At 40.2% G+C, this 27,987-nt stretch overlaps 1 protein-coding gene across 1 annotated transcript in view; it reads right to left on the bottom strand.

The window, feature by feature from the left end:
• Positions 1 to 27,987, bottom strand: part of MCF2L2 (MCF.2 cell line derived transforming sequence-like 2) — a 280,616-nt gene that overhangs the window by 187,311 nt on the left and 65,318 nt on the right. The window contains exon 3 of the mRNA XM_018047459.1: positions 21,861 to 21,975. Within this exon, the coding sequence (XP_017902948.1) occupies positions 21,861 to 21,975 (115 nt within the window). The remainder of the gene's footprint in view (positions 1 to 21,860; positions 21,976 to 27,987) is intronic.

The following is a 27,987-nucleotide window of genomic DNA, read 5'->3' as shown; positions in this document are numbered from 1 at the left end:
ATACCAGATCAGTTTGTGGTTGATATAGCACATAGTTTCTTAATTAAGCTCTAACATTAATATATCTTCTATTGCCTTTTTCAGTAAGCTTGGTATTTGTTGTTCAGTTGCTAAGTTGTGCCCAGCTCTTTGCAACCTCATGGACTGAAGCAGAAACACCCCAGGCTCTTCTGTCCTCCACTACCTCCTAGGTATAGAAAATATTTAGCTAACTACAATTATACTACATTGCCATAAGACTGAGTCAAATGTAGAGTAATCAACCATCCTGGTTTGTCCAAAATACCCTCCGCAACATGAGTGGGCATCATTCAACCCACTGGGACCTGAGCAGAACAAAAATTTGAAGGACAATAGGATTCATGCTCTCTCTCAATCTCACTGTTGAGCTGGGACATTGATCTTCCGCCTTCAGTGATTCTGACTCTCAGGCCTTCAAGCTCAGACTAGAATCTAAAAAACTGGCTCTCTGATTTTTAGGCTTTCAAACTATTACCACTGGCCTTCTTGGGTCTCCTTCTGAGCTTCCATAATTGTATAAGCCAGTGCCTTATAATAAATAGCTACATCTACATATCAGGGTTCCTAGAGAAATGTAACCAACAACATATATATACACACACATATATATTTATAAATAGATTTATTACAGAATTGGCTCAGGTAGTTATAGTGACCAAAAAGCTCCTTGATCTGTCATCTGCAAGCTAAAGAACAAGAAACACTGGTGGTACAACAATCCAAGTCCAAGGCCATGGAATGGAGGAGCTGATGACTTAAAGCCTGATCTGAGTCTGAAAGCACAAAATCCAGGAGCACTGATGTCCAGGGGCAAGAGAAGATGATGTCCAAGCTCAAGTAGAGAGAGAATTCACCTTTACTTTGCTTTTTTGTTTTGTTCAGGCATTGAATGGACTGGGTGATGCCCGCTCACACTGGGGAGGGCAATCTACTCTACTCAAATATCCTCATAGACACATCTGAAAATAATTTTTTGCCAGCTGAATGGGCATCCCTTAGCCCAGTCAAGTTAACACACTAAATTAACCATAGTATGTATGCAGATATCCTTGGTTCTATTTCTCTGAGGAACTCCAACTAATACATACAGAGAGTCAAGAGAAGAGGCAATGGGAATAAAAAACTTTTCCAGAAAAGTACACCCTAAGTGCAAAAATACTGAAAACAGAGTCCTGGTATATCAGGGCACTGACTAGAGAAGGACTCAAAGAGACAGGGTTTGAAAGACAAAGCTCTGGGAGAGAAAAAGAAATGAAAAGAGAGGTGGTGACTGTGATAAAGGCAAAAAGAAGCAAGAGTAAAATTCAGCATCCTACATGACAAAAAAATAAATTTAGGATGCACACACTTTTCCTTAACAAAAAAAGTGTTTTAAGTTTATTAATAAAAGAAACTATATTTAGAAACTATATATAACATGGTATTCTTAACTAGGAACCTTATAAACAACCCTAAACCACCAAACTTGTTTACTAATTGCAAAGATGCAAGCAATATTCCTATATAAAAAGCTAATATAAAGGGGGAAATAAATGAATCAAAACTTTTTAGCTTTAAGAGAATAAGAAGAGAGGCCACAAACTGGAAGAAAATATTTACAAAAGATATATCTGATAAAGAACCATTATACAATAAGAAAACAAACAACCCAATTAAAAACTGGGCAAAACACAAAACAGATATTGAACAAAAGAATATATGCAGATGGAAAATGAGCATATGAAAAGATGTTTGACAATATATGTCATTAGGAAACTGCAAATTAAAACAATAACATTCCACTATACATCCATTATAATGGCCAAAATCCTAAACACTGACAATATCAAATTTTGGCAAGGATGTGAAGGAATACTCACATCCTCACATTGTGAACTCTTACTTATTTCTGGTGGGTATTCAAAATGGTACAGCCACTTTGAAATACAGTCTGGCAGTTTCTTACAAAACTAAGCATACTCATATCATGTGATTCAATAAGTGTAACTACCTGGTGTTTACCTAAGTGAATTGAACACTATGTCCACATAATAACTCATACATGGATGTTTACATTAATAGAAAAAAAAGAAAGTCAAGTCACTCAGTTGTGTCTGACTCTTTGTGACTCCATGGGCTATAACCTACCAGGCTCCTCCATCCATGGAATTTTCCAGGCAAGAGTACTGGAGTGGGTTGCCATTTCCTTCTCCAGGGATCTTCCCAATCCAGGGATCGAACCAGGGTCTCCCACATTGCAGGCAGTAAGCTAGTTTCTGTTTTCCTCTATGGACTTTAGTCTGTTTAAACTTTATATTTTTAATGAGGTCAATTTTGGTAAACTGTATATTCCCAGGAAATAACCTATTTTTTGTCTTGGTTTTCAAGTTTATCTAAATAGAGGTATGCAAAGTAATTTCTAAAATTTAAATTTTCTTGGGTTTCAGTGCTAATTTTTCTGTTTGCTATTTCTTAGTTTGTATACCTGTGCTTTGTCCATTTCCTCAGTCCACAGTCCTACCATCTGAGCCACCACGGAAGCCCATTAATAGAAGCTTTATTCATAATCGTCAAAACTTGGAAGCAAACAAGATATCCTTCAGAAGGTGAATGGATAAACTGTAGTATATCCAGACAATAAACTATTATTCAAACTAAATGAGCTATCAAGTCATGGGAAGACATGAAGGAAACAAATGCATATTACTAAAGGAAAAAAGCCAATCTGAAAAGGTTACATACTGTATGATTACAACTATATAACATTCTGCACAATGCAAAACTATGGAGATGGTAAAATTCAATAGTTGCTAGGGGTTGAGGGGTGGGAGTATAGGACAGATGAATAATAGGTGTAGCACAGAGGGCTTTTAGGTCAGTGAAACTAATCTGTATGACGCTATAATGGTGGATATAGGTCATCGTGTGTTTGTGTGTGTGTGTGTGTTAGTTGCTCAGTCGTGTCTGACTCTTTGTGACCCCATGGATTGTAGCCCACCAGGCTCCTCTGTCCATGGGATTCTCCAGGCAAGAGTACTGGAATGGGTTGCCGTTTCCTTCTCCAATAGGTCATCATGCATTTGTCCAAATCCTAAGTATGTATAATACCAAGACTGAATCCTAATATAAACTATGAACTCTGGGAGTTGTTTTCAACTCAGAAGAAAAAAAATAAAGCAAGCCAAAAGAAATCACAAGGAAGAAAATATTAAAGATGAAGCAGAATGATGCCAAAGAATGCTCAAACTACAGCACAGTTGCACTCATCTCACACGCTAGTAAAGTAATGCTCAAAATTCTCCAAGCCAGGCTTCAGCAATACGTGAACCATGAACTCCCTGATGTTCAAGCTGGTTTTAGAAAAGGTAGAGGAACCAGAGATCAAATTGCCAACATCCATTGGATCATGGAAAAAGCAAGAGAGTTCCAGAAAAACATCTATTTCTGCTTTATTGACTATGCCAAAGCCTTTGACTGTGTGGATCACAATAAACTGTGGAAAATTCTGAAAGAGATGGGAATACCAGACCACCTAACCTGCCTCTTGAGAAATCTGTATGCAGGCCAGGAAGCAACAGTTAGAACTGGACATGGAACAACAGACTGGTTCCAAATAGGAAAAGGAGTACATCAAGGCTGTATATTGCCACCCTGCTTATTTAACTTCTATGCAGAGTACATCATGAGAAACGCTGGACTGGAAGAAACACAAGCTGGAATCAAAATTCCCGGGAGAAATATCAATAACCTCAGATATGCAGATGACACCACCTTTATGGCAGAAAGTGAAGAGGAACTAAAGACCTTCTTGATGAAAGTAAAAGAGGAGAGTGAAAAAGTTGGCTTAAAGCTCAACATTCAGAAAACTAAGATCATGGCATCTGGTCCCATCACTCCATGGGAAATAGATGGAGAAACAGTGCAAACAGTGTCAGACTTTATTTTTTTGGGCTCCAAAATCACAGCAGATGGTGACTGTAGCCATGAAATTAAAAGACGCTTACTCCTTGGAAGAAAAGTTATGCCCAACTTAGATAGCATATTCAAAAGCAGAGACATTACTTTGCTGACTAAGGTCCGTCTCATCAAGGCTATGGTTTTTCCAGTGGTCATGTATGGATGTGAGAGTTGGACTGTGAAGAAAGCTGAGCACCGAAGAATTGATGCTTTTGAACTGTGGTGTTGGAGAAGACTCTTGAGAGTGCCTTGGACTGCAAGGGGATCCAACCAGTCCATTCTGAAGATCAACCCTGGGATTTCTTTGAAAGGAATAATGCTAAAGCTGAAACTCCAGTACTTTGGCCACCTCATGCGAAGAGTTGACTCATTGGAAAAGACTCTGATGCTGGGAGGGATTGGGGGCAGGAGAAGAAGGGTACAACAGAGGATGAGATGGCTGGATGGCATCACTGACTAGATGGATGCGAGTTTGAGTGAACTCTGGGAGTTGGTGATGGACAGGGAGGCCTGGCCTGCTGTGATTCATGGGGTCGCAAAGAGTCGGACACAACTGAGCGACTGAACTGAACTGAACTGAACTGAAAGCAGAATGAATAAAGTAAAAGACAGAAAAGCCAACAGATCTGATTAAAAAATCAGAATCCCATTTTTTTTAATTAACAAAATAAGACACTAGCCTACTTAATCAAGGAGGGGGGAAATGGACAAAGCACAGGTATACAAACTAAGAAATAGCAAACAGAAAAATAAGCACTGAAACCCAAGAAAATTTAAGTTTTAGAAATTACTTTGCATACCTCTATTTAGATAAACTTGAAAACCAAGACAAAAGTAGGTTATTTCCTGGGGAAATACAGTTTACCAAAATTGACCTCATTAAAAATATAAAGTTTAAACAGACTAAAGTCCATACAGGAAACAGAGACAGTTATCATGGCCCAAATTCACAAGGGAATTTCACAGGGGAATTCAAATCGTCAATGGCTATAAAGTCCCAATCCCACAAGAATAGTTTCTGAGCCTAAAAACTGAAAGAGAACTTCAAAATGCTATTGATGAAGCAAATATGACATTGATATCTATACCTAATTCAACAGCAAAATAAAATGACCAGTTAATAGTAGAGCTACTAGCAACCAACATAAAATAATTAGGAATAAACTTAACAATATAAAAACTATGTCAGGAAAATTTCAAACACTGCCAAAAGACACAAAAGTGGATTTTAACAAAAAGAAAGACTTTTCTTCTTCTTGATAGGATGATTTTACCACCATAAATATGTTTGTTCCTGAGTAAATTTATAAAGTTAATAGTCTCAATGAAAAGGCCAAAGAGTTTTCTTTTTTGTTTTTTCTAAAAACAGAGGTATACAAATAGATAGAAAACAAGAAAGAACAGTAGAAAAACGTGAAAAAAGTAAGTAAAGCTTAAGGACCCAGTAGGGGAGGGAGAATTAATCCTAGCAAATATTAAACATACTTAACTCACTCACGTCCATCGAGTGAGTCCGAGTGAACTCCAGGAGCTGGTGATGGACAGGGAGGCCTGGCGTGCTGCAATTCATGGGGTTGCAAAGAGTCGGATACAACTGTGCGACTGAACTGAACTGAACTGAACTGAACTCCTCTTAGGGCTTTCAGGTGGCTCAGTGGTAAAAAAAAATCTGCCTGCCAATGCAGGAGAGATGGGTTCGAATCCTGGGTTGGAAAGAGCCCCTGGAGAAGGAAATGGTAACCCATTCCAGTATTCCTGCCTGGAGAATTCCATGGACAGAGAAGCCTGGCGGGTTACAGTCCATGGAGTCACAAAAAGTCGGACACAACTGAGCAACTCTCACTTTTCACATACTTATATGATATATAGAACACATACATATATTAAAATGTAAAGTGATAAAGAGATGAAAAATACAAAAGAAAAATTGAAGACACAGAAGAGAAACTCAGAAGATGCATTGTCCCTCTAATTTGAGTTTCAGAAGCAGAGTTGTAGAAAAGAAACAAGCAGAGATAACAGGGAAAAAAATTCTAAGGCTAAGAGAGACTTGAATCTTCCATTCAAAGACACAGCAGTATGAAAGAAAATGTTTGAAATTTCAAACTTGCTAAACATAAAGAAAAAAGCCCAAAACCTTCTTATGCAGAGAGACAAGCAGCTGACCTATGAAAGGATGACAGTCAGATCCTGTGACAAGGATCAACTTTGTTATCAGTGAATACTGAATGCTAAAAATCAATGGATCAATGTTATTTTACAAAAAGAAAAAAAAGAAAAAACCTCCATGCTCAGATAGATTGCCAATTAACTGTGAGATCAAAATGAGCCATTTTCTGACATTCAAGATGTAAAACTCACTTACCATACACACTTTCTAAAAAAAGAAATAACTTAAAAGAAATCCCAAAATGAAGAATGACCTTCCTGAGATAAAAAACAATCCCAGGTTGACAACTTGCAGCAGCTTTACACAGCAACCAGGCTGTATTATGAATAGCTCAGAGAGGCTTGAAAGAATATCTCCAAGAAGAAAATGTATGCATTAGATGAATTCTATGATAAAGAATCTATAAGATGTTAATAATATAATAAAGATACATGCCATGCTATAAACAAGAAAAAAAACAAAGGCAATTAAAAATGCTAGGGGAAAAGGTACATAAAAAGTCATTGTCCAAGTCTGAAATAAATTAAACTGTGGCATGACTTTGAGCAACCCATGGAGTATGAGAAAAGAGAACCTATTTTACCATAACATTTATAGCACTCTCCTTTGAGTGACACAGGTTTAAGGATTTAGGATTACATCTCTCATTCCAGAGGTCCAATCATATTACATATATAAATGCATTCCACTGATTTCTGTTATTTAGGATCAACCTATAATCAAAAAGAAAAACATTTATAGTAATGTGTAAAATACATTATAATTCCTAGTAATGAAAAGTAGAATATAGGTAGAAGAACTTAAAGGCTGAGAGTAAAGAACAATGTAAATACATAGTAGTGAAATCAACAGGTACAATTGGCCCTCCATATCTGTAGGCTCCACATCTGTGGATATGGACAGCTGACTGTACTGTACCACTTTGCATAAGCAACTTGAGCATAGGAGAATTTTCATATGCTCAACGTTCTCGGGATCAACCCCCTGTTTGTTTCTGATGTTAGATTGCATACATTCTTTGTATATTTTGGATATTAATCCCTTATCAGATATATCATTTGCAAATATCTTTTTCCATTCAGTAAGTGGACTTTTTGTTTTATTGACATGAATATTTTCCTTTGCTAGGCAAAAAGGTTTTTAGTTTGATACAGATCCAGTTATTTATTTTTGCTTTCGTTTCTCTTGATGAAAGTGAAAGAGGAGAGTGAAAAAGTTGGCGTAAAGCTCAACATTCAGAAAACTAAGAATCATGGCATCTGGTCCCATCACTCCATGGCAAATAGATGGGGAAACAGTGGAAACAGTGGCTGACTTTATTTTGGGGGGCTCCAAAATCACTGCAGATGGTGACTGCAGCCATGAAATTAAAAGATGCTTGCTCCTTGGAAGGAAAGTTATGACCAACCTAGACAGCATATTTAAAAGCAAAGACGTTACTTTGCCAACAAAGGTCTGTCTAGTCAAGGCTATGGTTTTTCCAGTAGTTATGTATGGATGTGAGAGTTGAACTATAAAGAAAGCTGAGTGCTGAAGAATAGATGCTTTTGAACTGTGGTGTTGGAGAAGACTCTTGAGAGTCCCTTGGACTGCAAGGAGATCCAACCAGTCCATCCTAAAGGAGATCAGTCCTGGGTATTCATTGGAAGGACTGATATTGAAGCTGAAACTCCAATACTTTGGCCACATGATGTGAAGAGCTGACTCATTTGAAAAGACCCTGATGCTGGGAGGGATTGGGGGCAGGAAGAGAAGGGGATGACAGAGGATGAGATGGTTGGATGGCATCACTGACTCAATGGACATGAGTTTGAGTAAACTCCAGGAGTTGGTGATGGACAGGGAGGCCTGGCATGCTGTGGTTCATGGGGTCTCAACCAATCAGACACAACTAAGTGACTGAACTAGTTTCTCTTGCCTGCAGAGACATATCCAAAAAAAATTACAAATACCATGTCAAAGAATATATAACCTATGTTTTCTTCTAGGAGCTTTATGGTTTCAGGTCTTACATTTACATCTTTAATCCATTTTGAATTTATTTGTGTGTGGTGTGAGAGAGTAGTCCAACTTGATTCTTTTGCATGTAGCTATCCAGTATTTCCAGCATCACTTGTTTAAGAGGCTGTCTTTTCTCTGTTGTATATTTTTGCCTTCTTTGTCATAAATTAATTGCCTATTTGAATGTAGGCTCATTTCTGGGATCTCTATTCTGTATCATTGATCTATGTTTCTGTTTTGTGCCTGTATTATACTGCTTTGATTACTATAGCTTTGCAGTATAGTTTGAAACCAGTGTGTATAATCCCTTCAGCTTTGTTCTTCTTTCTTAAGATTATTTTGGCTATATGGGGTCTTTGGTGTTTACATACCAATTTTAGAAAACCAAATTGATGAACCTTTAGCCAAACTCATCAAGAAAAAAACAGACAATCTATATTAATAAAGTCATAAATGAAAAGATGTTATAACCGATACCACTGAAACATAACATAAATGATCATAAGCAATTACTATGAACAAGTATATGCCAATAAAATGGACAACCTAGAAAACATAGACAAACTCCTAGAACTGTACAATCTCCCAAGACTGAACAATGAAGAAACAGAAGTATGAACAGACCAATTACCAGTAATAAAACTGAATCAATAATAAGTAAAATTCCGAGAAACCCAAGTCCAGGACCAGATCACTTCACAGGTGAATTCTATCAGACATTTAGAGAAGAGTTAACACCTATCCTTCGCAAATTATTCCAAAAAATTGCCCAGGAAGGTACACTTCCTAACTCATTCTATGAGGCTGGCATCACCCTGATACCAAAACAAAGATATCATCAAAAAAGCAAATTATAGGCTAATATCAGTGACGAACATAGATGCAAAAATCATCCAACAAAATATTAGCAAACCAAATTCAACAATATAACAAAGGAATCATACACTACAGTCAAGCGGGCTTTATCCCATGAACACAAAAATGATTTAATACCCAAAAGTCAGTCAGTGGACAAAGGACAACCTAGAATAAATGGACAAATTCCTAGAACTGTATAATCTCCCAAGGCTGAACAATAAAAAAATATTTCATACCAATTACCAGTGGCAAAATTGAATCAATAATAAGAATATTAATATGGCATATTAACAAATTAAAGAATAAAAGTCATATGATCATTTCAATAGATTCAGAAAATGTTTTTGACAAAGTTGAACATCCATTTATGATTTCAAAAAGACTCTCAACAAAGTTATAAAGGGGACATAAATGGGTTATAAAAGGGACATACTTCGACATAACTAGAGTTATCATACGATCTTGCAATCCCACTCCTGGGCAAATACCTGCAGAAAACCATAACTTGGAAAGAGACATGAGCCCCAGTGTTCACTGAAGTATTCTTTAGAATAGCCAAGATGGGAGGTAACCTAAATGCCTATCAACAGATGAATGGATAAAGAAGATGAGATGTATATACACAATAGAATATTATTTAGCTATAAGAAAGAATGAAATAATGTAGCAATATGAACAGACCTAGAATTATCATACTAAGCAAAGTAAACCAGAAAAAGAAAGACAAATCTCATATATCACTCATATGTGGAATCTAAAAAAAAAATTTATACAGATGAACTTATTTATAAAACAGAAATAGACTCACATACACAGAAAACAAACTTATGATTACCAAAAGGGAAAGGGGCGGGGGGATAAATTAGGAGTGTGGGATTAACATACATGCGCGTGCATGCTCAGTCACTCAGTCATGTCTGACTCTTTGTGACCCTACGGACTGCAGTACATCAGGTTCTTCTGTCCATGAGATTCTCCAGGCAAGAATACTGGAGTGGGTTGCCATTTCTTCCACCAGGGGATCTTCCTGACTCAGGGACTGAACTCCTGCATCTCCTTGCATTGGCTGGAGGATTCTTTACCACTGAGTCACCTGGGAAGCCCCAACATAGATACACTTCAGTTCAGTCGCTCAGTCGTGTCCAACTCTTTGCGACCCCATGAATTGCAGCACGCCAGGCCTCCCTGTCCATCACCAACTCCCAGAGTTCACTCAGACTCGTGTCCATTGAGTCGGTGATGCCATCCAGCCATCTCATCCTCTGTCGTCCCCTTCTCCTCTTGCCCCAATCCCTCCCAGCATCAGAGTCTTTTCCAATGAGTCAACTCTTCGCATGAGGTGGCCAAAGTACTGGAGTTTCAGCTTTAGCATCATTCCTTCCAAAGAAATCCCAGGGTTGATCTCCTTCAGAATGGACTGGTTGGATCTCCTTGCAGTCCAAGGGACTCTCAAGAGTCTTCTCCAACACCACAGTTCAAAAGCATCAGTTCTTTGGCGCTCAGCCTTCTTCACAGTCCAACTCTCACATCCATATATGACTACTGGAAAAACCATAGCCTTGACTAGACCGAGCTTAGTCGGCAAATTAATGTCTCTGCTTTTGAATATACTATCTAGGTTGGTCATAACTTTTCTTCCAAGGAGTAAGCGTCTTTTAATTTCATGGCTGCAGTCACCATCCTCAGTGATTTTGGAGCCCCAAAAAATAAAGTCTGACACTGTTTTCACTGTTTCCCCATCTATTTCCCATGGAGTGATGGGACCAGATGCCATGATCTTCGTTTTCTGAATGTTGAGCTTTAAGCCAACTTTTTCACTCTCCTCTTTCACTTTCATCAAGAGGCTTTTTAGCTCCTCTTCACTTTCTGCCATAAGGGGGCGTGTCACCTGCATATCTGAGGTTATTGATATTTCTCCAGGCAATTTTGATTCCAGCTTGTGTTTCTTCCAGTCCGGCGTTTCTCATGATGTACTCTGCATATAAGTTAAATAAGCAGGGTGACAATATACAGCCTTGACGCACTCCTTTTCCTATTTGGAACCAGTCTGTTGTTCCATGTCCAGTTCTAACTGTTGCTTCCTGGACTGCATACAGATTTCTCAAGAGGCAGGTTAGGTGGTCCGGTATTCCCATCTCTTTCAGAATTTTCCACAGTTTATTGTGATCCACACAGTCAAAGGCTTTGGCATAGTCAATAAAGCAGAAATAGATGTTTTTCTGGAACTCTCTTGCTTTTTCCATGATCCAGCAGATGTTGGCAATTTGATCTCTGGTTCCTCTGCCTTTTCTAAAACCAGCTTGAACATCAGGGAGTTCACGGTTCACGTATTGCTGAAGCCTGGCTTGGAGAATTTTGAGCATTACTGTACTAGCATGTGAGATGAGTGCAATTGTGCGGTAGTTGAGCATTCTGCCAGCCGGCGCACTGAGCGCAGGCGGCCCAGAGGAGCTACCCTGCGTCCAAGGTCAGTGGCGGCCAGGAGGAGACATCCTGCATCCGAGGTCAAGAGCGGCGGCTGAGAGGAGCTACCCCACATCCGAGGCCAGTGGTGGCCGGGAGAAGCCACCTCGCGCTGGAGGCCAGTGGTGGCAGCTGGGAGGAGCAACCGGAGGAGCGGTTGCTGCGCAGGCACAGGAGGGCCTAGAGGAGCTATCCCACGTTGAAGGTCAGGAACAGCGGCGGTAAGGAGATAACACTCGGCCAAGGTAAGGAGCAGCGGCTAAGCTTTGCTGGAGCAGGTGTGAAGAGATACCCCACGCCCAAGGTAAGAGAAACCCAAGTAAGATGGTAGGTGTTGCAAGAGGGCATCAGAGGGGAGACGCACTGAAACCATACTCACAGAAAACTAGTCAATCTAATCACACTAGGACCACAGCCTCGTCTAACTCAATGAAACCAAGCCTTGCCTGCGGGGCAACCCAAGATGGGCGGGTCATGGTAGAGAGGTCTGACAGAATGTGATCCACTGGAGAAGGGAATGGAAAGCCACTTCAATGTTCTTGCCTTGAGAACCCCATGAACAGTATGAAAAGGCAAAATGATAGGATACCAAAAGAGGAACTCCCCAGGTCATTAGGTGCCCAATATGCTACTGGAGATCAGTGTAGAAATAACTCCAGAAAGAATGAAGGGATGGAGCCAAAGCAAAAACAATACCCACTTGTGGATGTGACTGGTGATAGAAAGCAAGATCCAATGCTGTAAAGAGCAATATTACATAGGAACCTTGAATGTCAGGTCCATGAATCAAGGCAAATTGGAAGTGGTCATGCAAGAGATGGCAAGGGTGAACGTCGACATTCTAGGAATCAGTGAACTAAAATGGACTGGAATGGGTGAATTTAACTCAGATGACCATTATATCTACTACTACGGGCAGGAATCCCTCAGAAGAAATGGAGTAGCCATCATGGTCAACAAAAGAGTCCAAAATGTAGTACTTGGATGCAATCTCAAAAACGACAGAATGATCTCTGTTCGTCTCCAAGGGAAACCATTCAATATCACAGTTATCCAAGTCTATGCCCCAACCAGTAATGCTGAAGAAGCTGAATGGTTTTATGAAGACCTACAAGACCTTTTAGAACTAACACCCAAAAAAGATGTCCTTTTCATTATAGGGGACTGGAATGCAAAAGTAGGAAGCCAAGAAACACCTGGAGTAACAGGCAAATTTAGCCTTGGAATGCAGAATGAAGCAGGGCAAAGACTAACAGAGTTTTGCCAAGAAAATGCACTGGTCATAGCAAACACCCTCTTCCAACAACACAAGAGAAGACTCTACACATGGACATCATCAGATGGTCAACACCAAAATCAGATTGATTATATTCTATGCAGCCAAAGATGGAGAAGTTCTATACAGCCAACAAAAACAAGACCAGGAGCTGACGGTGGCTCAGATCATAAAATCCTTATTACCAAATTCAGACTTAAATTGAAGAAAGTAGGGAAAACAGCTAGACCATTCAGGTATGACCTAAATCAAATCCCTTATGATTATACAGTGGAAGTGAGAAATAGATTTAAGGGCCTAGATCTGATAGAGTGCCTGATGAACTATGGAATGAGGTTCGTGACATTGTATAGGAGACAGGGATCAAGACCATCCCCGTGGGAAAGAAATGCAAAAAAGCAAAATGGCTGTCTGGGGAGGCCTTACAAATAGCTGTGAAAAGAAGAGAAGCAAAAAGCAAAGGAGAAAAGGAAAGATATAAGCATCTGAATGCAGAGTTCCGAAGAATAGCAAGAAGAGATAAGAAAGCCTTCTTCAGCAATCAATGCAAAGAAATAGAGGAAAACAACAGAATGGGAAAGACTAGAGATCTCTTCAAGAAAATTAGAGATACCAAGGGAACATTGCATGCAAAGATGGGCTCGATAAAGGACAGAGATGGTATGGACCTAACAGAAGCAGAAGATATTAAGAAGCGGTGGCAAGAATACACAGAACTATACAAAAAAGATCTTCACGACCCAGATAATCATGATGATGTGATCACTAATCTAGAGCCAGACATCTTGGAATGTGAAGTCAAGTGGGCCTTAGAAAGCATCACTATGAACAAAGCTAGTGGAGATGATAGAATTCCAGTTGAGCTGTTTCAAATCCTGAAAGATGATGCTGTGAAAGTGCTGCACTCAATATACTAGCAAATTTGGAAAACTCAGCAGTGGTCACAGGACTGGAAACGGTCAGTTTTCATTCCAATTCCAAAGAAAGGCAATGCAAAAGAATGCTCAAACTACCGCACAATTGCACTCATCTCACATAGATACACTACCATATATAAAATAGATAACCAATAGATGCCTACTGGATAGCACAGGGAACTATAGTCAATATTTTGTAATAACCTATAATGGAAAAGAATCTGAAAAAGAAAAGAGATACACACACACACACACACACACACATAATCACTTTGTTGTACACCTGAAAGTAACACAACGTTGTAAATCAAGAGAAGCAAAGTAAAGTGTTAGTTGCTCAGTTGTATCCTACTCATTTCGACATGGACTGTAGCCCATCAGGCTCCTCTGTACATATAATTCTCCAGACAAAAATACTAGAGTGGGTAGCCATTACCTTCTCCAGGGGATCTTCCCAATCTAGGGATTGAACCTGTTCTCCTGCATTGCAGGCAGATTCTTTATGGTCTAAGTCACCAGCATAGCCCTGTAACTCTACTTCAATTTTAAAAAAAATTCAATAAAGCCCAGAGCTAACACCATGCTCAACCATGTAAAGTCTAATGCATTTCCTTCTAAGATCAGGAACAAGACAAGAACTCACTCTTGCCACTTTTATTCAACATAATATTGGAAGTCCTAGCCTCAGCAATAAGACAGCAGGGAAAATTAAAAGAATCCAAATTGGAAAGGAAGAAGTAAAACTCTGTTTGCAGATGACATGATACTATACATAGAAAATCCTAAAGATGCCACCAGAAAACTAACGGGCCTCATCAATGAATTCAGTAAAGTTGCGGGATACAAAATGAATATTCAGAAATCTGTTGCATTTCTGTATATTAACACAAACTACCAGAAATAGAAATTAGGAAACAATCTCATTTATAATTGCATCAAAAAAAAATCTAGGCATAAATCTAACTAAGGAGTTAAAGGGACCATACACAAAAATAAACTCAAAATGAATTAAAGATCTAAATGTAAGACCAGAAACTATAAAACTCCTAGAAGAAAACATAGCCAAAACACTCTCTGCCATAAATCACAGCAGGATCCTCTATGACCCACCTCCCAGAGTAATGGAAATAAAAGCAAAAATAAATGGGACCTAATTAAACTTAAAAGCTTTTGTACAACAAAGGAAACTATAAGCAAGGTGAAAAGACAGCCTTTAGAATGAGAGAAAATAATAGCAAACGAAGCAACTGACAAAGAATTAATCTCAAAAATATACAAGCAGCTCCTGCAGCTCAATTCTAGAAAAATAAACGACCCAATCAAAAAATGGGCCAAAGAACTAAACAGACATTTCTCCAAAGAAGACATACAGATGGCTAACAAACACATGAAAAAATGCTCAACATCACTCATTATCAGAGAAATGCAAATCAAAACCACCATGAGGTACCATCTCATGCCAGTCAGAATAGGGGCTATCAAAAAGTCTACAAACAATAAATGCTGGAGAGGGTGCAGAGAAAAGGGAACCCTCTCACACTGTTGGTGGGAAAGCAAATGAGTACAGCCACTATTGGAGAAGGCAATGGCACCCCACTCCAGTACTCTTGCCTGGAAAATCCCATGGACGGAGGAGCCTGGTAGGCTGCAGTCCATGGGGTCGCTAAGGGTCGGACATGACTGAGTGACTTCACTTTCACTTTTCACTTTCATGCATTGGAGAAGGAAATGGCAACCCACTCCAGTGTTCTTGCCTGGAGAATCCCAGGGACGGGGGAGCCTGGTGGGCTGCCGTCTATGGGGTCGCACAGAGTCAGACATGACTGAAGCGACTTAGCAGCAGTAGCACAGCCACTATGGAGAACAGTGTGGAGATTCCTTAAAAAACTGGAAATAGAACTGCCATACGACCCAGCAATCCCACTGCTGGGCATACACACCAAGGAAACCAGAATTGAAAGAGACACGTGTAAAAAAAAAAAAAAGAAAGAAAGAGACACGTGTACCCCAGTGTTCATCACAGCACTGTTTACAACAGCCAGGACATGGAAGCAACCTAGATGTCCATCAGCAGATGAATGGATAAGAAAGTTGTCATACATATACACAATGGAATATTATTCAGCCATTAAAAAGAATGCACTTAAATCAGTTCTAATGAGGTGGATGAAACTGGAGCCTGTTATACAGAGTGAAGTAAGTCAGAAAGAAAAACACCAATACAGTATACTAGCAGATATATATGGAATTTAGAAAGATGGTAATGATAACCCTATATGCAAGACAGCAAAAGAGACACAGATGTAAAGGACAGTCTTTTGGACTCTGTGGGAAAAGGTGAGGGTGGGATGATTTGAGAGAATAGCATTGAAACATGCATATTATCATATGTGAAACAGATTGCCAGTACAGGTTCGATGCATGAGACAAGGTGCTCGGGGTCCCTGGGATGACCCTGAGGGATGGGATGGAGAGGGAGGTGGGAGGGGGGTTCAGGATGGGGAACACATATACACCCATGGCTGATTCATGTCATCATATGGCAAAACCACTATAATATTGTAAAGTAATTAGCCTCCAATTAAAATAAATAAACAAATAAATAATTTTTTTAAAAAGTAGTTAAAGGCTCTGTACTGGGAAAATTATAAGACCTTGATGAAAGAAGTTGAAGACAATACAAACAAATGGAAAGATATACCAAGTTAATGGATTAAAAGAATTAGTATCATGACAGTGACCAAACTACCCAAGGCATTCTACAGATTCAATACAATCACTATCAAAATACCAAGACAATTTTTCACAAAGCTAGAGCAATTATCTGTTTTATAATCGATAATACCACTGAGTAAGAAAAGACTCCAGATATTTACAATCATTGAAGTGAAGTCGCTCAGTTGTGTCCGACTCTTTGCAACCCCATGGACTGTAGCCCACCAGGCTCCTCCATCCATGGAATTTTCTAGGCAAGAGTACTGGAGTGGGTTGCCATTTCCTTCTCTATTAGAACCTATGAATACAAGCAAGAGGCTGTGTTTTGAATGTCTAAAAAAACCTGAATTATCAGAAAAAAGAAATTGAGCCCCTACCTCACAGGATGACAAAAAGGCAGAATATAGTGCAGTATTCTAAAACAATCACCTAAGCAAAATAACAAATGTCTTATACACACTAAGTTATTCTACTAGGGAGAAATGTTAGACTCCCTGGTTCTTACATACAGAAGAACAGGAATATGGCATATTAAATTTTTTTCCTATCCTCTAATATAATCCATTCAAATACTCCTAGCATATAAGACTTACTTGCCAACATCAAACATTTATTTATAAGTCTACGGGATGTGCTCTAATTTTGAGCCTCACTTGTGTGCCTAAGGTCTGGTCTCTCAAGGTATCCTTCCAGAGGGTTCTGAAGCAAATTCATCCATCTTGTACAAGACTACAGCCCAATAAGACTCCCCACTCTGAACTTCTATCCTAGAAGTCAAATGAATGATTCCATTTTCCTGATTTAGGGGAGCAATTCCACAGCCAGACCAGGAAACAACACATCTTGCCTTAGCTACTCAATCAAAGCAGCACTTTTCCTATTTATAGTATTTAAAACTACTTAAAATCAGGGGCTTTTTCCATTGCCTTCATAATAGTAAGAAGCTCAGATCAAACTCACTTCTCTGATAAGGCTGGTTTTTAAAGCTGACAGATTGTTACAATCCCATTCAGTCTTTTGATACAAAGGAGCAAGTCTGTTTAGAATTCACAGGCCAAATAATAATGCTGTCCTCCTCCCCTCCTCCCAAAGTAGAAATGTCAGACAGCATTCTATGAGAGAATCATAGAATATCATATCATAAAAGAGGATATGAGTCTTCTCAAGGACTATTCATCAGACTCTTTGGGAGGAAAATGGACATGGAAGAATTTTTCAAACTTAAATAGGCTTCTCAACAGATTCATTATAGAAAAAGACTTATAGAAATAGTAGATAATCATAAAATTCACAGTTATGAAATATGGCTCTTGTTTCTTTCTAATAAAAGTAACTTCTCCAAGCCCTCTCAAGTAATGAACACATAACTGTGAGTTTAACATAGAAACCAAATAGAGGAATAGGGTAATAAAAATGTATGCTTAGTTATACAAATACGATTTTTAGAAAAGCAATTTAAATTTTTAAAAAGTTGACCATTTCTGTGCCTCAGAATATGTTACTAATGCCTTTTCAAACCACTCTGTAGCCACTGAAGGCATGTTTAAAATGAGACCTCAAAATGGCAACCCACTCCAGTGTTCTTGCCTGGAGAATCCCAGGGATGGAGAAGCCTGGTAGGCTGCCATCTATGGGGTCGCACAGAGTCGGACATGACTGAAGTGACTTAGCAGCAGCAGCAGACATGTAAAAGCATAAAGATCTGACTGTGAATAGAATTCCTCAAGCTAAGGATCACGGCTGGTTCCTCACTCTTCCTTCCCCCCTCCACCAGTCCCCAGTGTCTGCTGCTTCCATCCATCCCCTTCTATCTAGTCCTCTTGCCCTCAGGCAGCTCACCCCCTCTTCACTTTGCACCTATTCCAGTAGTCATGTGTGGATATGAGAGCTGGACCACAAAGAAGGCTGAGTGCCAAAGAATTGATGCTTTTGAGCTGTGGTGCTAGAGAAGATTCTTGAGAGTCCCTTGAACAGCAAAAAGGTCAAACCAGTCAGTCCTAAAGGAAATCAACCCTGAATATTCATTGGAATGACTGATGCTGAAGCTAAAGCTCCAATACTTTGGCCACCTGATGCAAACAGCCAACTCATTAGAAAAGCCCCTGATGCTGGGAAAGATTGAAGCCAGGAGGAAAAGGGGGTGACAGAGGATGAGATGGTTGGATGGCACTACCAAGTCAATAACCATGAGTTTGAGCAAACTCCAGGAGATAGTGAAGGACAGAGAAGCCTAGCGTGCTGCACTCCATGGGGTCACAAAGAGTCAGACATGAACAACAACAGGGAAGAATCCCCTAACTGGTCTCCCTCCCTCTCTTCCTCCCCTCCTTCTGGCCCATCCTGCACACCACCACCACTTTCATCTGGTTGCCATTTTTTCTTCCTCAGAATGTCCAATGGTCTGGTCTTGCTCACTGTGCCTAAACTTCTTAACTTGGTGGAAAACACCTTGCCCAGTTTGTTCCCAACTATCTATCCAGATCCCATTTCTCACTACTATCTGAAAAGGATCCTCACCCTGTTATGGACAACCTCAATAGTTTGTAATTCCCTAAACAAGCTCTATTTAAAACTTCAAATCCAGTGGCGGGGGGCGGGGGTGGGGGGGTTGGAAATAGAAGCCAAGTCACTTGCCCCAGATCACACAGCTAGCAACCATAGCATCTGGATTTCAATCCAGGTTTGAGCTGTGTCCAAAGTTATTAAACACCATCCTGTTCTCTCTCTCTGAAATGTCCCTCTCTGATCTATATGTGGAAATCTCATCCATCCGTCAAGACCACTTCACTCCTGAAGCTTTCCTTGTTTTTTTCCTGTCTAAAGTGCTTCTTCTCTCTTCTGAGCTCTTATAGCATTTTCTTTACATATTTCACAGAATATCATAACAACAGAGTCATGTGAGATTCAAGATATTGTTGTATGGTCTTGTGGTCCTTCATGGCACCTAACATACCTCTCTACACACTGATGGCACTCAGCAAAGATCTGATAAAAAACGAGCTGTGGGAAGACTTTCAGCACTCACCCAACCCGACCACAATGAGAGATCCTCATTAATTTAAGGCACAGAGCTCTCCTTTCCTTGCCCTGAGCATCCTGTCTTTCTCCTCTCCTAGTGCATCAGTTGTGCCTACATTCCTTGTTGTATGTCATGCCACCTGCCTATAAACCATTGTGCAACCTGGGAAAAGTTCTGGTGTCTGGTAACCATTGTAACATTTAGGAAGATGCAAACTGTGACAAATAGGAATCATAAAAAGGAACAAGAGTGGTTTCATTCTTTGGAACCTGAAATGGCAACTAGGAAACAAAGTTCACGTCAAATTCTCCTTTCAAGCCTTCTTACTCATTGTCTCTGTTTTATGTTGAAAGGAACAAGGGGTGGGGCAGTGAGCTAGTATGAACAAATGCCAGGAAGAAGGAAAGAGGAATAACTGGTCAGCTACTCTTTCTCAAGAGACAAACTGCATTCTAGGAAAGGAAAATGCTACCAATTTTACAAGAAATTATGCACGAGCACAGAGCAGAAAAGGTAAATTAGGCCTAAAGAGTAGCCTCTCGATTTTTCTTTCTTTTTTTTTTTTTTGCTTTGCGATGGGGTTTCTACCCCTTAATGCTTTCCCTCCACATTGGGTCATGCAGCACTCAATGTCTCGTCCTCAGTGTGGCGGCTCAGGAAAGGCTGCAAATATAATATGAAAATGCCCCCATTTAATTTAGCATATGACTCCATCCACTGAGTAGGTACAATTAGATTGTAAGTTTAAAGCAATATAATGATAATAGGGAAGAGGCCCTTCTATCTGTTACCCACCTCCCTGCTCACCCTCTTGCATGCTGCTCCTCACAGAAGTTGCTAAACTGATAGGTCAATGTTCTGGAAGGCAATTGAGCCAAAGAGGGAGACCAAGTTCAACTCCCTATAACTCCGGGAGGAAAAGGCAGGAGTGAGAAGTTGGGTTCCCCTCTCTCTCTCAGTGTCCTGCTTCTCGCCATATAACAAACACCCTTTGATTGAAATGAACTAGATCAGAACTGGAAATTTCACCAACATTACTTCTTGAGAACCTACCATGTGCTGGACTAGAAGGGAAAAAAAGAAAAGAAGCATTGGCCCTTATTCTTGAGTAGTTCACAGTCTAATAGGAGAAGCAGAAATAATTTTCATATACCATAGCATTATACAAGGGGTACTGTGGAAATACAGAGTCTGTGGAAATAGTCTGTGAGAGCAGAATTTGGGTCAAGGCAAGTTTCCATGAAAAAGTGAGATCAGACTGAGGGCTGATGATTTTGCAAGAGTCAGCCAGGCCCAGAAGGATGGCAGAGGTGGTCCTGCAGAGAGAACCATGTAAGCAAAGCCCAGAGATGTACAGCATCCTTCTCTCAAACCAACAAAGTCTAAATCCTCTCCTGTCTATATAATGTCTACAACACTCTTGGATCAGAGATAAAGAATAAGGTAAAATATAATTTAAGCACTGACCTTTGAAGAAATGCACTAAAAATAAATCCATAGCTTTCTCTGAGGAAGAAAGAAGGGTAAAAAAAAAACAAAAAAATCTCTTAGAGTGGGTTTGGATAAAGCAAACTAATTAACTTCCTAATCTCTGCAGGTGGGATCAGGCTCCAGGTGGACTTTTAATCACAGAGTTTACCTCTAAATCACATGAGGCAGATGGAAAGCAAGCAAAACAGCACACCCCTGGCTGTTGTGTAAACTCCTAACCACAAAGCATTTAAGTAACAGACAGTATCATAAGCAACACAGAACCATGGAGGGTAAGGCCTTTATGGGCTAAGTCTGCTCCCCAGGGAGTTTGGACTCCACAGTCAGCTCCACCTCTGTCTGTGAAATATTTGTCACCAATATGAACTCTGTCCCACATTCCATCCCTAGGAGACCTGGCTATTTATTGACTTAGTGGCATAAATATGTGAGACCTAGGCCCAAGAGGGTAGAAGTAGCAGATGCCCCAAAATATCTCTGTTTCGATCTCAGCTATAGGCACAGTTTTAATTTCTGGACTTTTAGTTTCCTTGCTCTGTGACTTCTCCATCTGACAATGATAGTTATAAAATCTACCCTTAAATTCCTTATTTAGGAGAAATAAATGAAGTGACTCCTAACTTGGCTTGAGCCTCCTGAGCAGCAGCCAGGTGTCTTAGACAACAGGCCCCAGGAAACCAGGATCACCTTAATCTACAGCAATGAACCTGAAGGAACAAACTCAGCATTAGCTAATCAATTTTTCATTCACTTAACAATGTTTATTAAGCACTTCATAAGTACACACCATAATAAAACTGATGTTCATGTAACTTTGTTTTCTAGTCTCTTTCCACATCCCTTGTTTTGACTGATGGATAAGTGAAATTGGCCATAACACAGCAGTGTGAGCTGGGCTTATGGAAGATCCCATCCCAGCCCAGTACTACCACATGGGAAATTCAGGATAAACCCAGTGACAAGGAAGGCAGCAGAGTACTGTGTTCAGCTCACCTGGGGACACTAGTTAGGTAGGTCATGACATTCAGGAAGTCTTCATCTGGGATGTGCTTGAACCCCACAAACTCTGGAAAAGTGATGATGGGGGCACCATCTTTCCCTCGGCCTCCTGCAACAAAAATGGGTAGTCAAGATGTTAACAAAATGTTTTCAAATGTTTTCAAAATGTTTACCTCTGCAAGTAAAGGACTCAGGCTAATATCACCTTGAGATGTGCATTGGTCTCCCCCTTTTTTGTCTGTATTATTTTAGAGCAGGAAGTGGGAAAGTTGACACTGAATTATTTCAAACAAGCCTCTCCAAGCTTGTTCAGGGGTGTTGTGAGAATTCAATTTTTTTAATCCTTTGAAGATAGTTACTATATAAAAGACAACACTGATTTATTTTCGTATAGGCAGAATAGTAAATAATGCCAACACAAATACATAATATTGCTCTTCATTTATGTAGTTCAGTTCAGTTCAGTCTCTCAGTTGTGTCCAACTCTTTGCAACTCCATGAGCCACAGCACGCCAGACCTCCCTGTCCATCACCAACTCCCAGAATTTACCCAAACTCATGTCCATTGAGTCAGTGATGCCATCCAACCATCTCATCCTCTGTTGTCCCCTTCTCCTCCCACCTTCAATCTTTCCCATCATCAGGGTCTTTTCAAATGAGTCAGGTATTTGCATCATGTAGCCAAAGTATTGGAGTTTCAGCTTCAACATCAGTCCTTCCAATAAACATCCAGGACTGATCTTCTTTAGGATGGACTGGTTGGATCTCCTTGCAGTCCAAGGGACTCTCAAGAGTCTTCTCCAACACCACAGTTCAAAAGCATCAGTTCTTCACTGCTCAGCTTTCTTTGTAGTCCAACTCTCACATCCATACATGACTACTGGAAAAACCATAGCCTTGACTAGACAGACCTTTGTTGACCTTTTTAATATGCTGTCTACATTGGCCATAACTTTCCTTCAGCAAATATCAAATGTAAAAGTGTATGGAGGTTAAGAGAGTTGGCTCTAGGGACTTCCCTGGCAGTCCAGTGGTTAGGATTCCATGCTTCTACTGCAGGGGGCACAGGTTTAATCCCTATTCAGAGAACTAAGATCCTACATGTTGTGCAGTGTGATCAAAAAAGAGAAAAAGAGAAAGAGTTGGCTCTAAAATCAGACAACTTTATTCAAGTTCTTCTTTACCTCTTAATTTCTATGTGATTTTATGCAAGATAGTTAATTAAACAGAAGTTTCCTTTTACATGCAAAATATGTATCTTCCCTGGTGGCTCAGACGGTAAAGCGTCTGTCTACAATGTGGGAGACCTGGGTTCGATCCCTGGGTCAGGAAGTTCCCTGGAGAAGGAAATGACAACCCACTCCAGTACTCTTGCCTAGAAAATCCCATGGACGGAGGAGCCTGGTGTTCATGGGGTCGCAAAGAGTCGGACACGACTGAGCGACTTTTCTTTCTTTCCTTTTATATGCAAATATGTATCTGTGTAATAGGAATATTACCTATACCTTCCTCAAAAGGTATTGTAAGGATTAAGTGAGAACATATATGAAAAGCACTTTAGCAGACTATTTATTATATATAAGTGCTCCATAAATGGTAACCTTTATTATGGTTATATTCTTGCAAGACAAGGCTTCCCTGGTGACTCAGATGGTAAAAAATCTGCCAGCAATTCAGGAGACCAGGGTTCAATGCCTGGGTTGGGAAGATCCACTGAAGAGGGAATGGCAACCCACTCCAGTGTTCTTGCCTGGAGAATCCCCACATGGACAGAGGAGCCTGGTAGGCTACAGTCCATGAGGTCACAAAGAGTTGGACAGGACTGAGTGACTAAGCACCCATTGTTAAGCACATTCTTGCAAGGCAGCTGCCCTTGGATAACTCATAAACAGATATAAGACATCCCTGTGAGAACAAAAGCATAAAATAAGTATTTAAATATTTTATTTATTAAAGCAGATGCCACTAGACTAGATAGATTATATTTCCCAATCTCTTTGCAGCTAGATGTACCCACAAGACTATGTTCCAGCCCCATGATTCCCAAACAGGGATACACAGTGACCTCACAAAAGTGCCATGAGTATTTTAAATTTAGGGGGAAAACAGCATTAGTTGGCATCTGTCAGATGCCACACTTCCTACTAGCTTGCGGTAGTTTGGAATTTCAACATTAAATTGTGCAGTATTCTTTCGAATGGCATTACATCTTTGGAGAACTGAGGGTTTGGTGGCTGCTGGTGTTAAAAGCAAGTGTAATATGAAAATCAGTGTGAAATAGGAAATGCAAGTGGTGATATCCAGACTGATTCCAAGGTTTGAGATCACTGTGGTTCTCTAAAAATGAAAGTTAAATCTGACTTTTTCTTTCAACTATGTGTATCTGTTTTTTTCAAATAGCTACTAAGTTGTCAGGACATATAGACTTAAGTTGTTTAACCTGTCAGGTATTGCTTTTGGCCAAAAAGGACTGTGAAAAACTGACTGAGCTGCTAAGGCACTAAGGACTAAGGAACTTGGAGCACTTGTGCCCCAGGCAGAGGGACATGAGCCGAAATGCTGGGAGCACCTTCCATGCTGTGCCCATGGAGGGAGGCTACTTCCAGTGGAATGGAGCTCACAAGTGAAGCCAATTACAAATGACTGCACCTATTTTGTATATCTAACGCAAGAGTCATCAGTGCATGGTGTGGTTTAACGAGGACTGTATGATTACTGAGGGTGTGGAATCAATGAAGAAATTACAGGAAAGGGAGACTGAAAGAAGCAAAGGCAGACACCTCTCCTAAGGAGAGAGACTCCTGGCCTGCTCTGTGGAGAATCCAGGTCATGTTGCCAGCCTATCTAATGGCAGTGCCATTAAGATCATCCAACCCACTCTGCTGCTCTCAATCCACACCTGGATTCTTCCAATTACACTATGATATCCCATGTATGTTTGTTTCATGGGAGAGAAAGTGCTACCTAGCAAACGTGAGTGTTTCTATCATGGAAAGAATAAGTCAGCATTGTGGTTTTTCTACACAAGTCTCTTGTACGTTTTGTTAACGTGAGTCTTGTGCTCCCAGAGACCAATCACTCTGTGATATTTGTCTCAACGACCAGTCATCTCCAGGAAATGCCTCTTGATTAATCCTGTACACTCAAAAAAAAAAAAAAAAAACCCTGAAGATTAGGTGTTTGACAAGGAGATTGAGCTACCTTGCTACATTGACTGAAAACAATCTAGATGAGGATGCTATTAGCTTTCAACTAAAATATATTCTTCTTTCTAGTTTCACAATCAGAGGGGTTTGCGAGAAATGTGAATTAAGAGAAGTTACATGTTGAGTAAGGCTAAATTTAGAATGTATTTTAACACTATACTCATTGTGATTTCAAGGAACCAAAACACTGTAAAATATTCATAAGGATATACCTTTCCGTGATTTAATCTTTTCATTAACTAAAATTAAAGGTTCAGTTCAGTTCAGTCGCTCAGTCGTGCCCGACTCTTTGCGACCCCATGAATTGCAGCACGCCAGGCCTCCCTGTCCATCACCAACTCCCAAGTTAACTCAGACTAATGTCCATCGAGTCAGTGATGCCATCCAGCCATCTCATCCTCTGTCGTCCCCTTCTCCTCCTGCCCCTAATCCCTCCCAGCATCAGAGTCTTTTCCAATGAGTCAACTCTTCGCATCAGGTGGCCAAAGTACTGGAGTTTCAGCTTTAGCATGATTCCTTCCAAAGAAATCCCAGGGTTGATCTCCTTCAGAATGGACTGGTTGGATCCCCTTGCAGTCCAAGGCACTCTCAAGAGTCTTCTCCAACACCACAGTTCAAAAGCATCAATTCAGTGCTCAGCCTTCTTCACAGTCCAACTCTCACATCCATACATGACCACTGGAAAAACCATAGCCTTGACTAGACAGAGCTTAGTCGGCAAAGTCATATCTCTGCTTTTGAATATACTATCTAGTTTGGGCATAACTTTTCTTCCAAGAAGTAAGCGTCTTTTAATTTCATGGCTGCAGTCACCATCTGCAGTGATTTTGGAGCCCCCAAAAATAAACTCTGACACTGTTTCCACTGTTTCCTCATCTATTTCCCACGAAGTGATGGGACCAGATGCCATGATCTTCGTTTTCTGAATGTTGAGCTTTAAGCCAACTTTTTCACTCTCCTCTTTTACTTTCATCAAGAGGCTTTTTAGTTCCTCTTCACTTTCTGCCATAAGGGTGGTGTCATCTGCATATCTGAGGTTATTGATATTTCTCCCAGTAATCTTGATTCCAGCTTGTGTTTCTTCCAGTCCAGCGTTTCTCATGATGTACTCTGCATATAAGTTAAATAAGCAGGGTGACAATATACAGCCTTGATGTACTCCTTTTCCTATTTGGAACCAGTCTGTTGTTCCATGTCCAGTTCTAACTGTTGCTTCCTGACCTGCATACAGATTTCTCAAGAGGCAGGTTAGGTGGTCTGCTATTCCCATCTCTTTCAGAATTTTCCTCAGTTTATTGTGATCCACACAGTCAAAGGTTTTGGCATAGTCAATAAAGCAGAAATAGATGTTTTTCTGGAACTCTCTTGCTTTTTCCATGATCCAGTGGATGCTGGCAATTTGATCTCTGGTTCCTCTGCCTATTCAAAAACCAGCTTGAACATCAGGAAGTTCACAATTCACGTATTGCTGAAGCCTGGCTTGGAGAATTTTGAGCATTACTTTACTAGCATGTGAGATGAGTGCAGTTGTGAGGTAGTTTGAGCATTCTTTGGCATTGCCTTTCTTCGGGATTGGAAGGAAAACTGACCTTTTCCAGTCCTGCGGCCACTGCTGAGTTTTCCAAATTTGCTGGCATATTGAGTGCAGCACTTTCACAGCATCATCTTTCAGGATTTGAAATAGCTCAACTGGAATTCCATCACCTCCACTAGCTTTGTTCATAGTGATGCTTTCTAAGGCCCACTTGACTTCACATTCCAGGATGTCTGGCTCTAGATGAGTGATCACACAATTGTGATTATCTGGGTTGTGAAGATCTTTTTTGTACAGTTCTTCTGTGTATTCTTGCCACCGCTTCTTAATATCTTCTGCTTCTGTTAGGTCCATACCATCTCTGTCCTTTATTGAGCCCATCTTTGCATGCAATGTTCCCTTGGTATCTCTGATTTTCTTGAAGAGATCTCTAGTCTTTCCCATTCTGTTGTTTTCCTCTATTTCTTTGCACTGATCGCTGAAGAAGGCTTTCTTATCTCTTCTTGTTATTCTTTGGAACTCTGCATTCAGATGCTTATATCTTTCCTTTTCTCCTTTGCTTTTTGCTTCTCTTCGTTTCACAGCTATTTGTAAGGCCTCCCCAGACAGCCATTTTGCTTTTTTGCATTTCTTTCCCACGGGGATGGTCTTGATCCCTGTCTCCTATACAATGTCACGAACCTCATTCCATAGTTCATCAGGCACTCTATCTATCAGATCTAGGCCCTTAAATCTATTTCTCACTTCCACTGTATAATCATAAGGGATTTGATTTAGGTCATACCTGAATGGTCTAGCGGTTTCCCCTACTTTCTTCAATTTGAGTCTGAATTTGGTAATAAGGATTTCATGATCTGAGCCACCGTCAGCTCCTGGTCTTGTTTTTGTTGACTGTATAGAGCTTCTCCATCTTTGGCTGCATAGAATATAATCAATCTGATTTTGGTGTTGACCATCTGATGATGTCCATGTGTAGAGTCTTCTCTTGTGTTGTTGGAAGAGGGTGTTTGCTATGACCAGTGCATTTTCTTGGCAAAACTCTATTAGTCTTTGCCCTGCTTCATTCTGCATTCCAAGGCTAAATTTGCCTGTTACTCCAGGTGTTTCTTGGCTTCCTACTTTTGCATTCCAGTCCCCTATAATGAAAAGGACATCTTTTTTGGGTGTTAGTTCTAAAAGGTCTTGTAGGTCTTCATAGAACCATTCAGCTTCAACTTCTTCAGTGTTACTGGTTGGGGCATAGACTTGGATTACCGTGATATTGAATGGTTGCCTTGGAGACGAACGAACAGAGATCATTCTGTCGTTTTTGAGATTGTATCCAAGTACTGCATTTCGGACTGTTTTGCTGACCATGATGGCTACTCCATTTCTTCTGAGG

This window comes from Capra hircus, chromosome 1, assembly GCF_001704415.2.
Source record: "Capra hircus breed San Clemente chromosome 1, ASM170441v1, whole genome shotgun sequence".
NCBI classification, from domain to species: domain Eukaryota; kingdom Metazoa; phylum Chordata; class Mammalia; order Artiodactyla; family Bovidae; genus Capra; species Capra hircus.
The sequence above is the reverse complement of the archived record's forward strand: the minus strand, read 5'-3'. Positions and strand labels throughout refer to the sequence as shown.